Genomic DNA, 24,147 nt, shown 5'->3' with positions numbered 1-24,147 from the left:
TCTACTTTTCTTTGATCAAGACAACTTTTTACCAGGTACAACACCACGAGGTAGAGCTATGCTTTTAAACATGACAACAAGTAAACACTGTCAATTTGTATGTAGTTAAGTAGCTGTTTATATTTAGCACAGCTGGCAGCTCAGTGCTCCAAGACATGTCAGTGTAACGTCAGTGAACCCTGGTAATGTTCTGCCAGTCATCTACCAATCAGAGCTAACGTAACCTCACTCTTCATTTTATTGATAGACTCTCAAGTTTGAACAGACCACTGCAGAATAACTGCTGACTGTGGGTTGGAGTCAACATTAGCACAAATAGTTTAGCTCCTGTGTTAGCCTTTAGCTCGTGCTCTATCTCTCTCCTGTTTCTCTTTCTTCAGCTCTTCTGTCCTTTTTCTGTCTGACAGTTAGGCTCCAGTGTCCACCATCACTACAAAACTAATCACAGAAATAGTTTTCAGCGGAGAAAGACAAAAAATTCTCTTCTCACTTCTAAACTTAATCAGCTGGCGTGGTGTTGCCATAGAGACCTGCCTAGAATGATCCACATAAGGTCTACGTAAAACTAAGAGCATCATTACTGTTAACAGGATATGTTTTGTGCTGCTTCTGTATCGGAACGATTTCAATCTGAAGCCTGAACGTTTTTTAATTCTTTCTTTATTCAGACTGAAGACCGGTACCCTATTAATACTCTTTGAGCTTTACTGGGCAAAAATCAGCCTCCTGGTGTTGTAATGACTTATAACAGTTGAATTCTTAATATTTCAGAATGACCAAACACACACACACTACAGACCTTCAGGGCCTGTTCGAGGTCTCCCAGAGCCAGGTAAGCCGAGGCAGCATTGAAAAGAGTGCGAGACGTGGGTTCAGTGATCTGACTCAGTTTAGCCAGAGATCCTTCCCAGTCCTTGGCGTCCACCGCCTGCACCGCCTCGTTCCACAGCTGCAGTAGCTCTGTGTACAGCATCCTGCAAGGCCAAGGCAGACAGAAAGCAGCAGATGTTAGAGAAAAAAAATACAGGAAAGTGCTGTTACTTTGGTTTCTCAGAAGTACACAGATCAGGGATGTTTTTTTTCATTTAAAATCATTTTTTCACACATTACACTCCTACGACACAATTTTAAAACCCGTCTTTGACAACACAAAAGAAAAATCAATTTTCCAATGTCTGAGTCTTGAATTGAAGGGAGCTCCTAACAACAGGGGGCACAAACAACAAGAACAAAGCCACATTGATTTCCTTCCATTCCTTTCATTGCTCCTTCATTGTCTGTACTTGTCGTGGCAGCAGAGAGTTTCTGTATCAGTCTAATAGTTTTTCACTTTACTGAAGAAAGTCTCTGCAGCAGCATCGTAATTTTCTTTCCATTTCTACTAAAAACAGATCTTTAATTATTCCACCATGTTTGAATGTTTTTATGTAGAAATCATGGTTCAGATATCATTTCACTGGTGGAAGATGATAATGTTTAGTTTTGGTTTTCAGAAAAGTAATTATTCCTCTGCAGCTCACAGCAGGTGGTGCTGTATGAATGATAATGTGGATGTCAATAAAAGACTTGGTTAAAGCTCCTGTGAGGGTTTTTGTTTTCATCTGAAACAGTCTGAAATCAGCAGTGATGCCCTGATAAGACCTACAAAAGCAAACCAAAGCATCAGCGTTATATCGACAACATCCATGTTGTGGTGTTTAATGCTTGGGACAAACACAAACGCGCTAAAGAGGGATCCACTCAGTTCAGTCCCATCTTTTTGACATGTTGTTATATTTTGGAGGAGTTGCACTCGAAGCTTTGTGGGAAGGTTTTTGCATCAGAATAGAGATTTAGAGACCTACAGTGGAGATAATTTGACACATAAATAGAAACCAGGATTTAGCTGTGAGGAGTTCATAAAGACCAGTGAGAACTGACATCAGGACTGTCCAAACACCTCAGCACTGATTGATGTAATACATGAGTTTTACTGATAGTTCACTGGGTAACTCATGTATAAAATCAAGGGCTCTAATTTTATGGTGCAGCGCAGGAGGCGCAAGCCTGACGCACCCCCTTGCAGTGTTAATTTCGTGCTGCGCACCGCCGTGCGCTGCCAGTTTGACAATTTGGTAGACCGTCTGCGCAGAGATGGGTGTGACTGCGTGCCAGGGGGAGTTGATGGCGCACCAGGGGGAGGTGTCAGCAGATTCAAGTTGGTGTGACAATTTTGTGCCAAAAACAGTGCAGAAAGTGCGCTGAAAGCTCGCCAGCTCCAACCTCTATTCTCGGCGCAATGCAGAGCCCACCCTCCGCAGCTGTAATTTGGTGACAGGCGCACATGTGCACACATGTTGACAAGAGCGCCGGTCAAGCCCTGTCCGCGCAGGGCATGTGCCCCTGCACTTGCGCCCGGTCTATGAAATTAGAGCCCCATAAATGAATGAATTCATGATAATTCATGTATGCTTGCTGTAAAGTTGATATAATAGTACCTGATTGTCAGGTGATTATCCATTACAATAAACAAACTTGTGGTTAATCTAACCCATTTTTACAAAGTCTGTTCTGATAAATGTCACTAAATAGTACACGTTGTACCTCAAAGTTGTACCCATCTGACTACAGAAGGCGCTAGAATCATGGAATACTTCCTCACAGTTTTCATAAATGTTTACTTAAAAGAGCAAGTCATTTCATAATATATCTTTATTTGGTAAGGATTGCAGAACTGTTGTACTGCATGACATCAGAGTGTTACCTTATTTTAAAAGTCACATTTAATGAAAGGTTTTAGAATATTCTCATTTATTTTCATGGTTCTTTTAAACTACACTGTAACAAAATGCTGTAAGAATAAGGTGAAATTCTGACAGTAGCATACCGTTACCCCTTAAAACAGTAATATACTGTATAAAACAATGCATTCTGGGAAAAATTTCTTGGCACTTTATTGTTTCCCATAAAATACTGTAACATACCATTAATAGCATTGCATTCTGGGAGTGATTTTTGAATAAACTGTAAAAATACAGTACAATACAGTATTTTTCAAGAGGTGCATGCCGAGAAGCCATTTCTGGACTCTATTCTGTTGGATTGACTTCAAGGATCCTCTATCATCATCATAATACGTAAGTTGAAATACCTTTTATCTTTTCTGGGGATGTTTGCTTTCTAAAAGGAACTTCTATTGAAGTAAATTTACAAATAAACTTTGTAAATAAATCTTATACTGTGAGTGACTGGTAAGCTTGCGGGAAAGTACAGCAGTTTTGTTTAGCAACTTGCTATCATCATTTTGCAGGTAACACAAATTTCTGAATAGTTCAATAAAGTTAGCCATATTCTTTTTCTGTTTTTTTTTTTTGTTTGTTTGTTTTTTTTTTTGGTTGGTTAGCAACTAGAAACATCATTGTGATTATATTTTGGGGATTTTGGAGTATTTTGTATGCTTCTGTGCATCACATGAATGGATAACTTAAGTGGTAACAGCTAACAGCAGCTGGCATCAAAATACTAAATTTAGTAGAGCAGGTTTAAACTCTAAAACTTTTGGATCATAAGTTAAAGAAGTACTGACATGTAGTGACCAACAACTTGTCTGTTACAAACTGTGTAACGTTACAGTTTATGAACATTGCATGGTAACTTATGTTGCCTGTTTGTTGCCTGATTTAATGTACTGATGTAAGCAAAGACAGAGTTGTGTTACGTTAACCACACATCAGGGATTCTTTCTGAAATAACTCTAACTTCACGTTTCAGGTGGAACAGAGCGTGTGAGTGCTGGACGTTGGATGATCAGCCTTGAGGGTCATGTCTTGTGTGAGGGCATCCAGCCAACATTTGTGACGGGGCTTGCTGCTCTGTTTCTAATTTACTACATCTGCAGTCTGCAGTACCAGGATGAGGCTGCCTGTACTCTTGAATTCATTCAAAGGTAAGGCTTTTATTGTCTAACAAACAGTTTTCACAGCACCCATTTTTACATGAAATTGCAGGCTAAACCCAGGTGTTACTAATGACAGTAACGAAGGCTCCATCCCTGTTATGGATAGTAGCAGACTATGACATCTAATGTCAGACTATTGTGTGCTTTTCAGGCCCTTCATGGGTATCAACCCGGAAAAAGGGACCAAGGCCAGCCAGGGCAAGACTGTCTCCAAGAAGACAGGGAAAATCGTTCAAAAGAAGTCCGCCACCGTGGACCGCCATGTGTCCACTCTTCTGAAGAACCTGATGGACCTCGAGTGGGATTTCATTTAGGCTAGGTTAGTGAGGTCACCTAGGCACTGCACACCAATGCAGCCTCATTTCCCATGTTTTTTTGTTTTTGTTTTTTTCTGTGACGTGTTCTCCTTTCTACTGCAAAAAGATGGGTATTTAAGTTGTATAGCACTGCAGAAAAAATTGTTTATGGTGATTATTTTCTATTCTTAGAGGACTCAGATCTCTGTTGTATCAATAAAGGCACGAAATGCAGAAAAAATACATATAAAAAAAGTTGGGTTTTCAAATAAATGTTGCAAATAAGATATTTTCAAGTCTCTTCTTTTCCATGGATTTTTTTACTGCTGCATTTAAGTTAACTGACTCATTCAGTATGTTGTACAGAATATCATTTTATATTTGCTTATTTGCTAATGCTATCTTTTTTTTTTTTTTTTTTTTTACAAAAATTACTTCATGGTGTTTTCTTTGGGATTATGGTGAAGTTTTGTTAATGTAAAAGCAGTATTGTGCACTGTAAATCCAGCAATATACAGTGTTTTATTATTAACAGTAATAAACGGTATATTAATCTTACAGTAAAAAGCTGTATAAAACGGTAATATACTGGAAACCCTGCTGCCCACAGTCTACTGTAAAAATCAAGAAAAGACAGTAATGTACTGTAATTCATGTGCTGAATTACGGCATATTACTGTTGATATTATTACAGTAATATACCGTAAAGTATATAACAGTAGGCCAACCGTAAAATTAACGGTAAGATACTGGAACCACTGCTGCCAGTATTTTACTGTTAATTTACAGGACAATTGTTTACAGTGTATCAATAACAGGGCTGAGGAGTTTTTCAGTGATCTTGAAAAAGTCTCCCCTCTAAATGTATGCCTGATAAGCCTGTCAGACAAAAAAAGAACCAAAGAGCAGAAGAAAGATAAACAGGAGAGAGATACAGCTAGAGCTAAAGGCTAACACAGGAGCTAAACTGTTAGTGCTAATGTCCACAGTCAGCAGTTATTCTGCTGTGGTCTGTTCAAACTTGAGAGTCTATCAATAAAATGAAGAGTGAGGTTACGTTAGCTCTGATTGGTAGATGACTGGCAGGACATAACCAGGATTCACTAACATTACATGTTACAGACATGTCTCAGAGCACCGGGTTGCCAGTAGAGCTAAATATAGCCGGCTACTAAACTATGGTACAAGCTTACATTTGCTTGTTGCCCCATCTTTTTTTTTTTTTTTTCGTTGCTAGGCGCTACCCAAGTAGCTGCCTGTTGCAGCAGCTCTCTCGTCTTTGTCCGTTTCTTGTCATTTTTTTGTCTCTTTTTCGTAATCTTTGTATTTGGAGTGGATCATCACTTTGTATGGTTCATTGTCGGTCATGGACACCAAACTTTTTGTGGCTTCGGCGATATTTTTTACTACTTTTCTCCTGTGTTTGTCTGGAGATCCTACATGTAACCATGACTGCATTGTTTACATGCGAAATTAGCTGTTAGCAGCCTGTAGCATGTCAATGCTAACTAGTGTAGGGCTTGATGATTTCCCTCGAGCTGAGGAGGAGGAGGTGAGGACGACGTGCTGGTTCTCAGATGTGAGCTGGGAGGTGACGACGTGGACCTTTCCTTCCATCCATCGTTGTTGGGAACGTGGGACCTAGCCCCGGGGGATGGACGAGCTAGCTGTGCTAGCCCAGCGGCATCGTGCTGTTCACGGACGTGGCTGACGGAGCTGACATCGGACGCCGGCGCCACATTGGAGGAGCTTCGCCTGCTGTGAGCAGACAGGATCCAGGAGACAGAGACTGAACAGACTTCTGGGGAGGCTCAGTCCTGGACCCTGTGGAGGTGGAGACTGGCTGGGCTGGAGAGTGGTGGACGAGTGGTGGACGGGATGTCGTCATCTATTTTCTTATGGACTTTTTTTTCACTTTCTATACTCTTTCTTACTTTTGTTTTCTTCAATGCTGCTGTGACTCCTGAATTTCCCCTCGGGGATAAATAAAGTATTTTCTATTCTATTCTATCTCAAACAACACTTCTGTGTAACTGTACTGATAGATACTATATCTTGTCCTGTTGTATCTAGTAAAAAGTTGACTTGAACAAAGAATTTTTTTTTCCAAAACAAACACACACTTGGTTAAAAGTCACAATTTTACGACAGTGTGTGTGAGACTCCAGGCCAAAAGGTGGCGCTGCAGTCCAATTAAAACAGATCCTCCTTACAGCATCTTTAAGTTCTCTGGTTTTAACATAAAAATTAAATTTTGGAGTTTCTTTTCTTTTTTTTTATTTTTTGCGGAATTTGTGTGGATCACTGTTCCAGTTTAATCTTACAGTTCATCATATTCATATTTTAAAAATGATGAAAAATTGGATCTCTTAAAGAAAATAAGTTAAAACAACAACAACAACAACAAAAACAAACAAACAAACAAAAAAAATGGGATTTAGGTAGTAACTCATTATTTTTAAATATTTGAAAGTATTTAAATGACAAATACAAAGAGTGCTCATTAGCACTTAAAGTGCTGTTTAATGAGATGGAGAGCTATAACAGGTGTTGGACCACACAAAAAATTGACTTCAATTGTCTGATCCAACCTTTCAGTATGTTATACAAGAAATGTGCAGACATTTAATCCATTAAAATACATGTAAACATGCACACACATCCACAGACAGTAATGGGAAAACTGTAATTGCAGACCTGACGTATCCTGAGCCATTGTTCACCATGGGTTTGAATGTGGGGTTAGTGGGAAATGCCCCCAGACATCCGCACCACCACAGACTTTGGTCTTTTTAAATCTCAACTTAAAACCCACCTTTTTAGAATGGCTTTTAACCCTGACTGAGGCTTTTAAGTACCGTGCTCTTTTTAGTTTTTAACTTGTTTTATCTCTTCCTTATGGCTTTTATGCACCCTTATGCACACTCCCCCCCTTGCATTTTTTATGTATCGTTCCTTTTATCCTGAACCTCTACTGTAAAGCACTTTGGGGGCCTCTTTGGTTCTGTAAAGGGCTCTATAAATAAATATTGATTGATTGATTGATTGATTGATTGATTGATTGATTGATTGATTGATTGATTGATTGATTGATTGATTGGTTTGGTAAAATCAGTTGACCTCAGTTCTTGGCAGCTGAAAACAAAATTGTGAAACTTAATCTGTTAATCGAAATGAAAAAAGTGAAAGAAAAATAATGGGGGTTGGATTTCATTAATAAACATAAAAAGGTTGTTAAGCAAACATTTTCAGAGAGGAAAAAGGGAGAGAGTTAAGAGAGACAGGTGAATGGAGAGGTGAGGAATCACATCAAACTAAACCTGTTAACTGTGAAGAAATAAGAAGAAACTTAAAGAAAAGACAAGCTGAAATGAGTTAAAGAAAAGAAGCTAACTTTGTTCATCAGTGACATATTTTCCTGGAATACTTCCTTGTTTAAGTGGAATGCATCCCTTCAGCTCATACAATCTGATCTATCCACACAGAATTATTAAAGACGCTCTTCATTCAGACGTCTTACCTTCTGCTCCTGAGTGACAGCCAGGTGAGCGCTCCGTGAATGTCTGCTGTGTCTCTGAGCCGACAGGGAAGTCAGGCCCAAAGAAACTGTCCTCCTCAGGAGTCTCCACCCTGCTGCTACAAGGAAGTCCTCCATCCACATTCCCCAGATAGCACTCACACACCTGCCAGGGAAGCACGTACCTCGAACAATTACAACACACACACACACACACACACACACACACACACACACACACACACACACACACACACACACACATGAGTCACTCAGAGTTTATCAAACCTGTTTGACCTGACAGAATTGAGATCACATCTCCTGCTTCAATTCAGCATTGAACAGGTGGATTATACAGGTGGGAGCTGCTCTGCGTTGTCTGTACTGTTTATAGCCAGTCATCAGACTACGCTAACACTGTGGTTGATCTCTTCCCATAACAAGACAGGAATACCAAAGAGCTGTAAATGGGATCTCCTCAGTGACCTTTGACCCTACCTTACCAGGAAGACTCCAGAGAAGGAAGTTAAGGGGGAAATGACAGCTTTCCAGTAGATCATGAAGTCATACGCTCTGTTTGGCACAAAAATAATAAAGCCGTGGAGCTAGAAACAAGGAAAAGCTGCAGGGCAAGTGATGTTTTAGAGTTAAAGTGGGGTATAACTGTCCTGAGGCCTCTTCAACCACAGAAACTCTGCTTCAAAGCGTATGTGTAGGCAGCAGAAATAAAGTCACACTTTTTTTAAAATCAGAAGTGGAGATTCTAAATTCTGAAGCTAATCTCTAAGAGATAAAAAACTGAAATGTAAACTGTGACCGCAGGTAAATAGTGTCAGCTAGCTCCCTCAGCCTTCAGTCCTCATGTCTGAGCTGGTTCCTTGACGCTCTGATTGAGTGGTTGTACGTAAGTTTAACCAGACACAGACTGGTTGCTCTACGAAGATGGTGGCTTTCCTGTCCTTGCATTACTCACCAGGAAAAGCTGTAACAAGTGTTAGACAAAGACACAAAACATGCATGTTTTGTTGTGAATGAAGTGTCATGTTATGAAACCATACATAGGCAAGTTTTAATGCACATTATGTTACATTTCGAAAAGCACATTTTATAAATTAATGTTTTTGTCCTGTTTAAAACATCAACAAAATGCAGAATTAAAATAATTTAGAACAAAACTTAAGACTCAAAAATATCACTTTACAAATAAAAATAGAAATAAATATGTTCCTAAAGGTAAAAATCTGTAAAACAGCCTTAATCAGCCTAACTCTACCAATCCTATTTTAAATGTATGTACATTTTTGAAGTAATATAATTCGTCAGATTTTGTGTTTAAGATGTTTGTCAAATAAAGACTGTTTTGAAAAAGTGTGTTTACTTCACAAGTAGTGATTGAGGGTGTGTATGTGTGTATATACATATATATATAAAATAAGTAAATAAAAATGTTTATGAGAGTAAAGAGGGGGGGTGGGGTGGGTTTACCAACATCAATCAATATGGTTCATTCTGTGAGAGTCATGAATGTGCACCCCAATCAGAAAAGATTTGGATGAAAGATTTGAAAGATACACGAAATCTAAAACTAAAAGTTTGACCTGATGGTGGCGCTGCAGGGAAGGTCATATCATCACCAAAACCAATAGGGTTCATACTCTTGTGGTCATTAATGTTGTTAGTACATTTGAGAAGATTTGGATAAAAACTTTTCAAGATAAATTATTTCTGATTGATAAGTTTGACCTGATGGTGGCGCTAGAAGACAGGTCAAGGTGTCATTATCAAGGGGTTATTTATGTATTCAACAAATAAACAAAGTTCCAGACACAAAAACAAAGACAAAAACTATTTTCTGTAAATCATTTTCTGGGGGCAAATATCCCTGGGGTCAGATTGACCCTGAGGGTAAAATGTGTGAGTAATGAATGAGGATAATAGGAGGGTTAACAAAATAGTTCTGTTGTCTGATCTGAATTGCATCTTTTAAGTAGGAGACTGGGGACAGTTGCAACACTTTTTACATTACTCTCAGTTACTCAGAGAATATTTGGACTAGTCTCACCAAATCTTTACATTTTAAACCTACATCTGTCTGCTCAATGCCCATACCATTTAAAGATGGCTTCATATAACATATTAATCACACTATTAATTTGAATAGAGGAATTCAGATGTTGCAACTGACCCCAAACCTGGGGACAGTTGCAACACAGATCAAGGACGGTTGCAACATATAAAAAAAATGTTAATTTTTCACTAATTATCCTCAGTGTTTTGTTTAAATAGGACAAATAGTAATGTTATGACCCAGAGTGGGCTCAAATTCAAATTTCTTTTCTGTACAGCTTTAAGGTATTTAATTAGTTTTGTTTTGTTAAAAACATGGGCCTACCTTGAGTCAATGTGCAGATATTACTGAAGCTACAAAAACTCAATATTGCATTTTGGGACAAAAAGAATGGAATAATTTCTATTTTTTTAATCATTTTTACAATTTCTCTATTTAGATGATTCATTCACCAAATGACAAGTTTATATGACACGTACAACATACAATAATAACTAAGTGCTAATTTTTGCTTAACAAGTTATTTGGGAAGTTATTATGTTTATCATTAGTGTTAGTTTCTCCATATAATTGCCTGTTCTGTTCACCATGAGCAATAAAATATATTAATTTTGCCTATTTTGAACTAAAACTCTTAAAAAATATGTTTGTGTGGTCTCTTCTAATATGACTAACCTAATAGCATGGGGACAGTTGCAACAGTTGCAACTGCCCCCATGGTACCAGTCATGACAAAACACCATGTGCTAGCTAGCCACATTGACATTGACACATGCTCACCATGTCATTTAATATTCAACAAACAGTGATTCAAACTAGATAGGTTTGGATTCATTCATACATAAGGTCAGGACAGTATGACAAAAAAACAGCTCATGAAAAAAGCTACTTTCATACCTCCAAAACAACTTTACTTGATAGAAGCAGGACCAGATGCTCAATATGGCCTCTCTTGTCTTGGTGGGTAGAGGGTCTAACTGAGCATGTGCAGTGTGAGTGTCATCACTCTAGCATGTTTCTGATTGGAGAAATAAGGCTTGTTGCAACTGTCCCTTGTTGCAACTGTCCCCAGTCTCCCCTATATCTCCAGCGTGTGCAACATCATTTTAATGTTGTCAAAAGTTGATAGCATTACAGCAGTTTATTTTCACTGAAAAAAAACTTTTTCTAGGCTTAATTTGAACTATTTGGTCCCCAAAATGTGTTTTTCAACTGAGAAATGCTGCATAGAACTTTGGAAAGTAAAAGAGGACATGTTAGTGTTGATCGTGGGTCTTCCGAGGAGTTCCTGAACGCATCATAAATGAAAACACAGGTCAGGCGTCACGTGGAGAGAGCGCATGCGCATTGGAGTCAGAGTCAGTGAAGGGAGCCGTGTGAATGGTCTTGTAAGGTAATCCTGAAACATGAGTAAAATATGGTCTTTTTTCGCGGTGTCAGTGGTCGTGCTGTGTGTGGAGGAGCTGCAGGGGCTTCCGTACAGTCACTTTCAGGTAACACTCTCAGCTTTTCTCTCTTAGGGTCTCAGAAAGGTGCTCGGGTACAACTTCGGTTAAATCTCCCGTGCTGTTCCTCTCGTGACGGACTTCAAACGCGTCGACACAAAGAACAATTTTATGACTTTTTAATTGTGTTTTTTTTTTTAAATCTTTTCCACAGTCTAGAAAGCACCATGAGAAGAATAGGGAGCCCAAAATCACGGAGCTGTTCTTCACACAGACTCTGGACCACTTCAACTTCAACAGCATGGGCAACGGGACCTTCAACCAGAGATACCTCCTCATAGGTGACACAGGGAATAACACTGTTCACATGGCTCAAATAAAAACCTCCAGACTCATACTGTTTTTCTTTCTTTAGATAACTTCTGGAAGAAAGGCTACGGCCCTATCTTCTTCTACACCGGCAATGAGGGAGACATCTGGGAGTTTGCACTGAACTCTGGGTTCATCACAGAGCTGGCTGCACAGCAGAGAGCTCTGGTTGTATTTGCTGAACATGTAAGACTTTAAACCAGTCCCATATGACTGACTGTCTGAATGGACACTTTGCTTATCATGCAAGAACGAGAGGGTGAAGTTTGCACATCATGTGACAAAAAAAGGAACTGAATGGTCAAAGTTTGACTCATACTGTCAGCTCATTTTGACTCCTAAGATTCTCAGTTTCTTCTTTCTTGCATAAAACACACTGTCACCTTAACAAACAAACAAACATCCTCACAGAGGGCTGTCAGGTGACAACAGTGTGGAAATGAGCACAGGATCTTTAGCACTTAAGTAGTATTAGTTAAAATAGTAGCCTCAGGATCAAGAAAGAGTTATTGACTGTCAGCGTGCTCATCATTTTACTGATTTATTACCTGTTGAAATGATGCACAAGGGGACTTTGGGGTTATAAGTTTGTTTTGGTGAATTGGCAGGTGAATAAATAAGTATTTCAGCTCTAAACATTATTTTGTTTTGAACTCTTGTCTGGTCAGTAGATTTCTTGGTTGTATCCCGTATGTTTAATCAGAAATACTTGATCTGTTTTGTTTTTTTTACGTGTTAACCCTTTGTCTTCTTCTCCCCCCTGCAGAGGTTTTATGGCAAATCTCTGCCATTCGGCAAAGACTCGTTCCTCATCCCTCAGATCGGCCTGCTGACGGTGGAGCAGGCGCTGGCCGACTACGCTGTCATGCTCACGGAGCTGAGGAAGCAGCTGGGAGCAGCTGAGTGTCCTGTCATCGTGTTCGGGGGCAGGTACGGTCCACTCCACCCCTGTCTCAAACTTATGGAGCAGTCAGACTTCTTTGTTTCATCAGGCAGTCTATGAGACAGATGTTTGTTCTACACTCAGTACACACAGTAAAGAGAAGAGGGAGTTGCACACATCTAATTTGTGGGACAGGTGTGAAGGAGAAGACAGGAAGTAGTAAATATATCTATAGTTATCTATATTTTCAACTTTATTTTCTATGACGGATCTGAGTCAAACTTCTGTCTGAAATTAATTTTCATGTAGTTCTTGATTTGCTTGGTTTTACATTGAGTTGTATTTATTTCCATGTCTTATGTTGTGTGTTTTTCAGTAGATGTTATGATATTGATCAAATGCAGGTTTGTAGATTTGCCCCTTTTTTAAGTGGTTCTGCAGTACTCTGCAGCCTGTTACAAAGGGATGGGTACTGAATCTGGTACTTTTATTGGAACTATTGGAATTCTGTCAGTAGTACTAAGTACCAACATGAACACAGCACTGCAAGTTTAAATTTTGAGAAATAGATATATTAGTTTGTATTTATTATTCAACAAAACAATATTTCTTACCGCATAATCACTCACAAAAGTACAAAAAAGGTACCTTTGAGTACCACTATTGATTGCCAGGTACCATGCGTTGATACTATAGACTGTATATAGAATGGACAGCGTGGCTCCACCTGTTATCGTGCTACGGTTTTGAAGCCAAAATTCCCCCATCACAGGCGCAGCCACTGAAGCAGTTATGCAGCTAGAGTCTGCGCAGTAGAGACTGTGAGGGATTCTGGGAGAATCTGAGTGGAGCTGGGTGACAAAAATAATAATTATTTTTTTCTTTTCAGAGTCTAATCACTTCTTGACTCTACCTCCTGACATATTTTATGATCCCTGAAAAAAATACACAAGAACAGCAGCTGTCAGTCATTGTTAAAAGTGACTTAAAACCTTGTTTTTAACCTCTAATAACTAATGAAAACTAAACTTTTCAGAAAAAAAGGACCTGAATATATGACAGCAAAATGAAATCTGAGAAACATTTTTACAAGCTGTATTATTTTTTTTAAGTTTGACCACAGCCCATTTGGAATGACTGGCGAGACTGATTTTTTGACCTATACTGCAACCAGCCACCAGGGGGAGCAGTTTTTGTAGCACCCTCACTTTGAGCCGAGTGAGATGGGTCCATTTTTTTAACAGTCTGTGGTTCATACTGTATCATTTTAGGTGTGAAAAGTACCCATCCCTACTGTTACATGATAAAAAATGTTATTAACAGAAGGTAAAAGATTAGAAACAAGAACATGATAACACGACATTATCAGGTCTAGATTTACTGTTTTATAGTCTGTATATAACACTTGTTGTTCAAACATAAACATCTCTCATTTTCTAATTTTACTTAATGTGAAGTTACAGTTGACATTTAAGTTTTTTTAATTTAAAAAGAAACCACCAACTTAAACTTTTCGATTTTTGTGTTTTATCTTAAAGATCTAAATTCAAAGCCAGGAGTCATTCTTTGTTTCTTCACTTTTGGCCGGTACTCTTCATCAGTATTTATTGAAACCATCTCTACTAACATGTCACAGCGCTGTCAGGTTAAAAAAATTAGACTTCTTGCTTTAGATTGAAATGGTCACATTTTTTCTATAGGAAGTTCCCTGCAGTCAAAGTTCAGCTTCAACTTGCACATGTTTTTCTACTTCTGCTGTTGTGACACATAAATCTACCTTCAGAGTGATAAATATTTAGATTTTCCATTCTGAAGACACATGAGCAGATCAAACCACGGAGCGTCAAACTCTGTAAGACCTGTAACAGGATGTCTGATTATTCAGCTGCCTGTTAAAGACTTTAAATAACTGACTTGTGGTATCCTGTGACGATGTCACATGACCATCATCATGCTCAGTATTAATCTGAGTTTTTCACTAAATCCTTAAATTACTCTAATCTTCCTGGAGGCATTCAGTTCATTTTAAAGGGTTTAAGTCCGAACTTGTTCAAATGTTTAAAAAAGGAAAGTTAAATTACAGTTTGGTCTGTGTATTTGTTTTCTGATAGATTCCTTTTTATATTTATGCCTGTTCAATTATAAACTAAGTGGGATTAGGATTAAGTGGATTAAACAGGCTGTGTGCGTCTGTTCAGGATTTAATGATGCAGAAGGAAACAACTCATGCAGCTTTTTAACTTTGGGTTAGTGTTGACTTTGGTGCCCCCTGTTGGCCAGTGGATCTATGGTGTTAATAAGAATGTCACATTCACACAGCTGCATGGCATCTGTCTATATTTCCTTGTGTAACTTTGAAAAGTGAGTTTAGTTGAAACATTTTTAAAATAAAGAATATTTCCTTCATCTAAACAAACCCCAGTTGGTGATTTCTTGGAGAGATTTCATTCTGAGTTTCCTGCCCTGTGTAATGAACTCTCTTTTTTCAGCTATGGTGGGATGCTGTCAGTCTACATGAGGCTGAAGTACCCCAACATCGTGACTGGAGCTCTGGCTGCCAGCGCCCCCATCAGGTCGACAGCGGGGATGGGAGATTCTGCTCAGTTCTTCAGAGACGTTACAGCTGTGAGTGCTTGAGGGGCTTATTTTTATCTCCCAGCAGCGTGTGCTCATTTAGTCATTTCAGCTTCAGATGGGATCTTTGTAAGGCCTTATGATGCAAAGCCTGCTGACCTGAAACATGTTTTGCTTTTTAAGGATTTTGAGAAAGTGGCCCCTGAATGTACGAGAGCTGTGAGGAAAGCTTTCCATGAGCTGAAAGAGCTGGCAGATAACCGAGGTACTGGACTGCGTTTCTCCTGTGCTGCTAAACCCTGTAACGTTGGAGTATTCTCCAGCTGATGTGTTTTTGTCCAGTTTTCAGTCACATCCAGTCTGAGTTCCTGCTCTGTAAGGCTCCAACATCTGAACAGGACATCAAGCAGCTGTACATGCTGCTGAGGAATGCCTTCACCCTCATGGCCATGCTCGATTACCCCTACAGCACCTACTTCATGGGCAAGATGCCCGCCAACCCCGTCAAGGTGAGCCAGACACTGACAATCTGCTCAGGTCATGTGATGCATTATGTGCATTTGCAAAAAGCATAAATACACCTCAAAAAAATAGATAAAGGTATGATTGTGTGTTTCAGGTGGCCTGTGAGACCATGCTGAAAGGATCTGACGTGCTGGCTAACCTCAGGAACACTGCAGGTACACACACTGAGCTCACACAGGCTGTTTTCCAAACTGCCTACTACACTAGCAGTGCCTACTATTTTGGCAGAAATTCAGTTTGTAGTATTCAGTATGCAAAAACTTCCAAAATCTGCAGTATGCCAAAAATCCACAGATGGCCTACTGATCCAGGAAAATTTCTCAGTATGCAACAGACCAGACTACCTGGCATAATGTTTCCCACAATGCACAGCGCTGACGCTTTTTGTGCAGGTGGCAGGTTTTGAGGAATTACGGCTATCTACTCGAATGAGTCTGCATTTTAACTAGAACACAACACTAATGTTAGACTGTGAGACAGAAGTGAGGAGATGAGAAAGAGACACCAGTAAATCTTGTCACGACTAGTTGTAAAAGAGTTGTTAACTTCTACATATTCATTAGCTCATATAAACCGCTAATTCACTTTTTAAACCATATGTGGATTATATAGAAGTGGTTTTTCCATCAGCTGTAAAAAATAAAAATCCCTGCGTTGTCTGTAAAATGTTGATAATAGAAGGGAGATATCTGGTGTCTAAAAGTGGTTACTGCACGTTTTGAGTTTATTTAGAAACTTAAGCTTGCTCTGAGGTCAGCCATTGCTCTACACGCTTTCCTTTTTTCTCACCGTTGGAAAAAAAAAGAAAAAAAAATTGTCTGAAGGTTTTTTTTTTACTTTAAGAAGACGTGTTCTGTTATTTCTTGAAGTTTGTATGAAATAGTACTGTGATGAAAGTTGGGTATTTGTTAAGATGTAAGCAAGGGTCGATATATGCTAACCATTAGCATGTCTATGTAACTCGCTATGTACATTAGCATCGAGCTAGCGCCATATTGTTTTTTTTATACTTGAAGAGACTTAAAACAGGTTATATGAGTTGGAATTTAAATCTCTTCTGTCACACTGGTATTTATTTCTTTGTGTGTGCAGTTTTACAGCGTTTTTTGGGGGTAAAACTTCAACCAGAAGCATCTGAATCTGAGTTTTCTTGGAGAAGCTGATATATCTGCCATAGGAGAGCAGGGGCAGAATAATCTCTTTTCAGATTTATTTTTGGTAAACGACAAAACTTTATGTGTAAGATTAGAAATCAAGTTTGATGATTCTGCTGTGATTTGATTAACAAAAAAACTAAAATGCTGAGATATCCCCATGATTGTTTTGTACATTTATAATATAGGCCAAAGAAATGAAAAGAAAAAAAAAATCATCTATAGCTCCGCTTTTGAAACTTAAAACCAGAGTAGTATACTACAAAACAGACCAACAGAACAGTCATACATCATGCAACATGCAAAAGCAGTAAGTAGTATGTACTGCCTACTACATACTACATTCACATGTAGTAGGCGGTTTGGAAAACAGCCATACTGTCCTCAACCCGAGGCTGGATGTAGTTAATGCTGTCAGCCACTAGAGGGCAGTGTAACACTTTACTTTACCTTTCAGTAACCAAGCACTTAGTCCTGTATGTCCTCTCAGTAACAAATATTTTTAGGGTCCTCACTAGTTGGAAGAGGACCCTAAAACTTTTTAAATTAAGTTACTATTTGTCCTCTTATTAGCGGATTATTTTTAATTGAAGTTACTTTTTTTTTCTTTTATCTGCAGTCTTATTAAAAAACCATTTATAAAGACCTATTTAAGAAGTTCTTTTCTAACACTGGTCTCGTGTTTCTGTCCTGAAGGAATTGTGTACAACACCACGGGCACACTGACGTGTTTGGACCTGTACGGTCTGTTCATGGAGTGTGCTGATCCCACCGGCTGTGGACTGGGCTACGACAGTCTGTCCTGGGACTACCAGGTACTCCTTCAGCATGTCACACACACAAACACCTGTGCGAGTGTGTTAGTATGTGTGTTAAAATCCAGCCCCGGTGTCTTCAGGTCTGTAATAATGAAGCATTTTGAACATATTTCTTCATGATCTGTGTTTTTATGTGTCAGCTGTGAAACAAACAGGAAGCAGTCTATGAAGAATTCCTTCAGGGTAATCGTTCAGATCAAAGTTTGACTTCTTATTTTCTTCTTCTCTCAGCTCTGGAGATTAAACATCAGAACCATAAAATCAGAAGAGAAATTTCAGTATAATATGAGCCAAACTGATATTGAGTCAACACGATTTAAAAAACAGGAAAGGTTTTGATAGCAGGACTAAAGTTTGAACCACCATGTAAAATCTTACCCAGAGAAACATCCAGACTTACAATAAAGACTGATTTCATTCTGTTTTCTCATTTCTGTTTTCTTCTTTTCTCCTTTGTTTTCTTTTAGTCGTCCCTCTTGTTTCCCACTTGGATCTCCTGCATTTATCCCTTCCTTTTTCTTTCTTTCTGCCTGGTCCTTTTCTTTTCTTGTCAATTCCTTCTCCTTCTCGTTTCCTTTCCTTTCCTTTCCTTTCCTTGCCTTGCCTTTCCTTTCCTTTCCTTTCCTTTCCTTTCCTTTCCTTCCTTCCTTTCCTTTCCTTTCCTTTCCTTCCTTTCCTTTCCTTTCCTTTCCTTTCCTTTCCTTTCCTTTCCTTTCCTTTCCTTGCCTTGCCTTGCCTTTCCGATCCGAGCCTTTCCGAGCCTTTCCGAGCCTTTCCTTTCCTTTCCTTTCCTTCCTTTCCTTTCCTTTTTTTTCCTTTCCTTTCCTTTCCTTTCCGAGCCTTTCCTTTCCGAGTCTTTTCTTTAATCTTTTTATCATTTTTTTTTCTATTCTGCTATTCTTTCATCTCAATACCTTCTTCTTTTCTTTTGCTGTCCTGGTCTATTTTTCCTCTTCTCTCTTCTTTTCTTTTCTCTCATATTTGTTGTTCTTCTTTTTCTGTTCCATACTGTCTTGCTGTGCAGAGTTCTGTTCTCTTCCTTTATTTTATAATATTTCATTTTCTGTTTATATTCCTCTTTCTATCTTAATGATTCTTTCTTTTGTCCTGTATTTCCCAGTTTTTGCTCTTTTCTTTGGTTGCTTTCATTTTTTTCATCTACTATGATCTATTTTTGTCGATGTCAGTTCCTTAACCTATCGTATTGATATGATATATTATTCTATTACATCACATCATATCACCCTGTCTTTATACTGTGTGCCCTCCTCACTGCCCTCGTGCTGCGTTCACAGGCGTGCACAGAGATCAGTCTTTGCTACGACAGCAACAACGTGACCGACATGTTTCCTCCTCTGAGGTTCAGCGAGAGCGACAGAGAGCAGTACTGCTTCAGACGCTGGGGAGTGGTGCCCCGACCAGACTGGCTCAAAACTCAGTACTTTGGTGACGGTGAGCATGGAGATAAACACACACACACTTTCTGTGCTTTACATATTTTAATGGGTTTCTGAGTGGCTGGTGAGAAGTTGATATAGCCTTTGAAGACAAAAAGTGATAGTATCGACCTGCTGCGTTGGAAACACCCAGCTGGAGTCTGCTTGTATGATAGTTTGTGAGAAATGACCCTGCTGTTCATTTTTGATCAGATTATGGTCTCATGAAGCAGACATTTGACCCTGTATCCTGTTTTCAGATCTTTCCTCAACCAGCAACATCATTTTCTCCAATGGAAACCTGGACCCTTGGGCGAACGGAGGGGTAAGAGACCACACACAGTCACACCTGAGTAAACCCAGAGCTCACCTCTGACAGAGATTCATTCACGCCTCTGCTCCTCAGGTACGCCAGTCCATCAGCCCGTCGCTCGTAGCTCTCAACATTTCAGGAGGCGCTCATCACCTGGATCTGAGGTACAAGCTCGACACACTCCATCTTCAGATCCTCCTCTGAACGCTCTCAGGAGAAACACACACACACAAACATCCTTCTTTTTCTTCTCCTCCTTCAGGGGGTCCAACGATGCAGATCCAGTGTCAGTCATCATCGCCAGGAGGACTGAAGCAGACCTCATCGCACAGTGGGTGGACAACGCCAGGATCAGATTAAGAAAGTCGCCTTAGAGCAGTTTGTCGTACGACTTCTGTTGAAAAACATTACGTCACTTTACGTCATGAGATCACTGCAGCAGGATTCAGCTTCACTGTAACGTGTTCAGCTGCAGAATGATTTTTTTTGTGCGACCTTTCACCTGGAGAGGAAATTGAGAGAACTTTGTCATTTTGTTATGATTTTATTTGCTTTCTGCGTGTGTTAGTGTTCTGAAAGAGAAAATAAGAACTTAGGCAAATTAAAACAAATTATTAAAAGCTCCAGGGATTTTTTTTTTCTGACTTGCCCTTTTTTTAAAAGCTGCAGTTTGGGTCGTCCCATCATGTCCAGGGGTGTGTAGGGTCACTGTGTAACATCATGTTAGATGAATGCAGACTGTTTTTATTTGACTCAATGATTAACACGTTTCAATAAAATCTCTTTATTTGTACAATGTTTTATTTTACAAAAAGCCAATCCAGCGTTTCATGTACACCAGGTGACGTAAACAATTCATAATGCATGTTTTTGAACCGTTGAAATGAAAAAGATAAACAGCTGAAAACACTGACCCTCTGTGGTTTGACCATCATGACTCTCTGACCAATCAAGTAACTTAATCTCTAACTTTATTTGTTGGCAATGGCAGTGCATGTTCCCAAAGTGGAGACCTGGAAAAGTCTGTTTTGGTTCCCATCCCTCCTGTAAACAGATGACTAACAGGTTCCCCCTCACACGACAGCACCGGCTGTTTGAGTGTCAGCCCTTCACTCGCCGTGATGAGACATGAAGCCTTCACTACAGCAGAGTTTCTCTGTTTTAGGGTCCATGTAAAGAGTGTTGTGACATGTAACCGAGCAGTGCTACTTTAAATGAACTTCTGGTGATAAGGAACATTACGGGGAAAATCTCTCTCTGCATCCTCAATGACTTCAATCCTAAATATGAACCCATACTGCTTAAAGTCTTATCAAAAAGATCTGAAATACTTCTTGGTTGTTTTTTTTCTCCTGAAAAAGGCGGCTTTGGAAAAATGGCTTTCGTTTCTTAAAATCCCGAACAGCACGAACAGCAGGGCGATTGATTCTCAGCGTCTTTGGCTCGGGGATGATGCTGGATTACATCCAGGGAGGGATCACACAGAGCCCTTAGACACAGGGGTTCAAACACACACTGGGAGAGGTTGGTATTACGTAAAGCTAACGCTCGCTCTTAAGGTGATACTCTGGGATGGAACAAGTTGGGTCCTATCACAAGGTTTAGGGCAGAAATTACCCCTACAGCAGTGATTTTGTGCAGCAGAAGCCCAGAGCACTCGCACCAAACACCCCCGCCCTGCTCCTCTGCAGGTTTCCTCTGCACTCAGTCGGGGCCATATTTTACTTGACCAAAAACACAAATAAACGGACTCCCACCGAAAAAATCTGATATCTGTCTGCATTCACGCTTTACTTAGAGAATTTTCAGCGCGTTACTTTCACACAAAAACACCACTAAATAAGGCTCTAGTTCTCATCGTGTCGTAAAACGGCGCTACCTCCACTGCAGAGCCACAGCTGGCAACGAGGTGAGATAAAGTGTGAATGCAGACCGATATCAGATTTTTTCGGTGGGAGTCTGTTTCTTTGTGTTTTTGGTCAAGTAAAATATGGCCCCGTCTGAGTGCAGAGGAAACAGGCAGAGGAGCAGGGAGGGGGTGTTTGGTGTGAGCGCCCTGGGCTTCTGCTGCACAAAAACACTGCTGTAGGGGTAATTTCTGCCCTAAACCTTGTGATAGGACCCAACTTGTTCCATCCCGGAGTATCACTTTAAGGACTGACAGAAAAATATCGCTCACATTTTTTCACTGAACAAAAGGGTAAAATACTAATTTTACATCATGGAGGCCCATTCCTGCAGCGCGAACCAGCTCCAAACTGATCTGGGATGTAAGAAAACGTCAGAATATCATCTTTATGGCGTGAGTCAATTTGATAAAATAAGATAAGAAATTTCTGAGAAGGACTAGATCTTTTTATCTCCATTTCAGAAATTCATTATCTCATAATTTTACATTTTAACTCATATTTTGACTTTAAGCTCATTTCCATTTCTGACATGCTTACTCACAACTTTGACGTTTTAGCTCATATTTTCAGCTTTTCCTAACCTTAAAATTCTAACCTTTTCTTCAGATTTGACATGTATTTATAATTTTGACTCATAATGTTTTTTGCAACTTTTTTTTGGTTGTTTTCACAATTCTTTATCTCTAGATGTTACCTTCACGCGTCATATTTTCCACATTTCTTTGCTGGAATGGGCGTCCACATTACATCACATCAGATTCCTGTGCAAATACTGAAACAGCTGAAATAGAAAGGAAATGAAAGGTAACAGTTGTCTTTTTGAATGTTGTCTGAAGCAACAGTAAAGGCACGAGTGAGACAACACCAAGGAAAAAGTATTTACAGGTTTGGTCTGAATAAAAAACTGATGCAGGTTTTTAAAAGCAGCAACCAAAAGTCGAGTGAGCTCAGGATATTTACAGGAATGACGACAGCTGCTCCGAAGCTGCTGCTACGGGAGGAAACTAAAGTTAAACCTTTACATATTTATACTACAAATTAATATATTACACCAAATCAACTTTCAAATCACACAATTCATCACTGATAGGAGAAACGAATGTACGCTACACCTCACCGAGGAAAACCACAGAAGAAGAAAGAAGTGGAACATTCAGAGAAAAGAGCAAAAGCGCTCCTCAGAAAAATACAAAGCTTCACATTTTAGAGGAAAAACTGCTGCTGGGCAACAAAATGTAGAGCACCTGAGCTCCAGGTGAAATACTGATGATGTGTTCAGGTCATGTGGGAAAAGGCAAGACTTCAGGAGTCCAACAAAGAGATAGTTTCCCTCCCAACATTTATGGTAGTTAGAGCAGAGGGTTTTTGCATTTAGTTGCTTTTGTTATTAAAATTTCAATAAGATAAGGGAGTATGATCAAATCTAAAGGTGTGAAACATAACTTCAAATATAAAAGCACAAAAAAATATGAGAATGTGATTCAAGCTCTGGACAAACAACCTGATCTTACAACAAACTCTACAAGCTGAAATGTTTTTGAAAAAGTGGAAATGTTGAGATTTAGTCTGGAATTTATGAATTTTGTTGAAATTGAGTGAAACTTGAGATTAAAATCGTGAAAAAAAGCTGAAACCCCCAGAATAAGGAACAGAATTTAGATTAAGGGAAAATTATCTTAATAGCCTGACAGTTGTACCTAAAAGTAGTCTGGGAGGTGGAGCCTTCAGTTTTCAGGGTCCAGGAGGCAGACACTTTTAATTTTAAGAGTAAGCTGCAAACTTTCCTTTTTGATAAATGTCTATGAATAAAGCTACAGACCACGTATCTTTCTTGGAGTCCCTGAGCTCTCTAGTTTCGTTGCCGGTCTGCTGCTGTGGACCTGCCGGACTCCAGCTGCTTCAACTATTAACAGTCTCACCATCATTATCATTACAAAAACACCAAACTACAGACTTTGTCCACTTCCTGTTATCTTGATCTCACTCCAACCCTAACAGGGTCTCAGCAGACGCCTCTCTGACCTGAGTCTGGCTCTGTTCAAGGTTTCTGTCTGTTAAATGAAGTTTGTCCTCCGCGGTGTTACCAGTACTTACTAGATGCTGCAAAGGTCTCTGCTCATGGTGGGTTAAGTTGAGATCAGACTCTTTATCGTGTCTTGATGTCGGGCACTTTTTAAATAAAGATTGACTGATGCTTGAATAAAGTCAAAAGAGTGAGGATAAATTTCAGGAAGAGACACAATAAGGTAAAAACGATAATGTTTGGGTTGCTTCAAGAGATATTTGGATCCAAAATCGAGCAGCCGAAGTCCATATAATGGTAGCCATAGGGCATACAGCGCCGCTCCTAAAACTACATTAATCTTCCAAAAACTCATGGTCGCTCCGGGTTAGTCCTCTGCTGCAGTCTGTGTCACTCCAGACAGCGCTGTGTGGCTGTAATGACCTCTGACCTGATGAAGACTTTGTTTACGTTTGCCCCTCCGCACATGCGCAGTGTGGCTCATTGTTTCAGGGGAAGACGGCAGGCTACATGACGACTTTCTTCTTCCAGCTTTGTGTAAAATGGACGAATATCTATCTGACGAAGATGTTGTGGTGGAGAACTTTGAACATGATGGGTGTCATTACAGTTTCAAACCAGAGTTAAGAGATGACGAGCCCAAAGAAAGGAGAAGGTGGAGTCAGCTCTCCAGAGAGTACTGCGCATGCGCGGAGAGGGTGGGGGCAAACAATCTTCTTCGCCAGTTCAGAGGTCATTACAGCCACACAGCGCTGTCTGGAGTGACACAGACTGCAGCAGAGGACTAACCCGGAGCAGACCATGATGGAATATTGGTATATGCAGTTTTAGGGGCGGCGCTGTATGCCCTATGGCTACCATTATATGGACTTCTGCTGC

The 24,147-nt window shown here is 39.7% G+C and overlaps 2 protein-coding genes across 2 annotated transcripts in view; one reads left to right on the top strand and one right to left on the bottom strand.

Moving 5' to 3' along the window:
* The window catches only part of noxa1 (NADPH oxidase activator 1), a 42,018-nt gene extending 22,514 nt beyond the window's left edge, over nt 1-19,504 (bottom strand). Inside the window, exons 1-3 of the mRNA XM_074669847.1 lie at nt 19,393-19,504; nt 7,754-7,916; nt 800-974 (exon numbers count right to left, since the gene is read on the bottom strand). Of these exons, the coding sequence (XP_074525948.1) occupies nt 800-973 (174 nt within the window). The 5' untranslated portion in view covers nt 974; nt 7,754-7,916; nt 19,393-19,504. The remainder of the gene's footprint in view (nt 1-799; nt 975-7,753; nt 7,917-19,392) is intronic.
* Nucleotides 11,160-20,615, top strand: dpp7 (dipeptidyl-peptidase 7). Its single transcript, XM_074669848.1, has 13 exons — nt 11,160-11,311; nt 11,478-11,604; nt 11,679-11,818; nt 12,399-12,562; nt 15,005-15,140; nt 15,273-15,354; nt 15,432-15,598; nt 15,709-15,769; nt 17,465-17,583; nt 18,882-19,038; nt 19,283-19,347; nt 19,429-19,499; nt 19,598-20,615. Exons 1-13 carry the CDS (start codon nt 11,225-11,227, stop codon nt 19,707-19,709), a joined length of 1,488 nt encoding a protein of 495 aa, XP_074525949.1. The 5' UTR covers nt 11,160-11,224; the 3' UTR covers nt 19,710-20,615.
* The last annotated feature ends 3,532 nt before the right edge of the window (nt 20,616-24,147 follow it).

This window comes from Halichoeres trimaculatus, unplaced genomic scaffold (genome assembly GCF_033239565.1).
Source record: "Halichoeres trimaculatus isolate MK-OKI-2021-1 unplaced genomic scaffold, fHalTri1.1 fHalTri1_scaffold_5, whole genome shotgun sequence".
Taxonomy (NCBI): domain Eukaryota; kingdom Metazoa; phylum Chordata; class Actinopteri; order Labriformes; family Labridae; genus Halichoeres; species Halichoeres trimaculatus.
This window is presented reverse-complemented; position numbering and strand designations above follow the sequence as displayed.

What these genes read in the sequence shown, in the direction of transcription:
- dpp7 (XM_074669848.1), top strand. Translation starts at nt 11,225, where the DNA reads ATGAGTAAAATATGGTCTTTTTTCGCGGTGTCAGTGGTCGTGCTGTGT. An exon ending in CCAGAGATACCTCCTCATAG is followed by an intron (nt 11,605 to 11,678) that starts GTGACACAGGGA and finishes TTCTTTCTTTAG; the next exon opens with ATAACTTCTGGAAGAAAGGC. An exon ending in ACCCTTGGGCGAACGGAGGG is followed by an intron (nt 19,348 to 19,428) that starts GTAAGAGACCAC and finishes TCTGCTCCTCAG; the next exon opens with GTACGCCAGTCCATCAGCCC.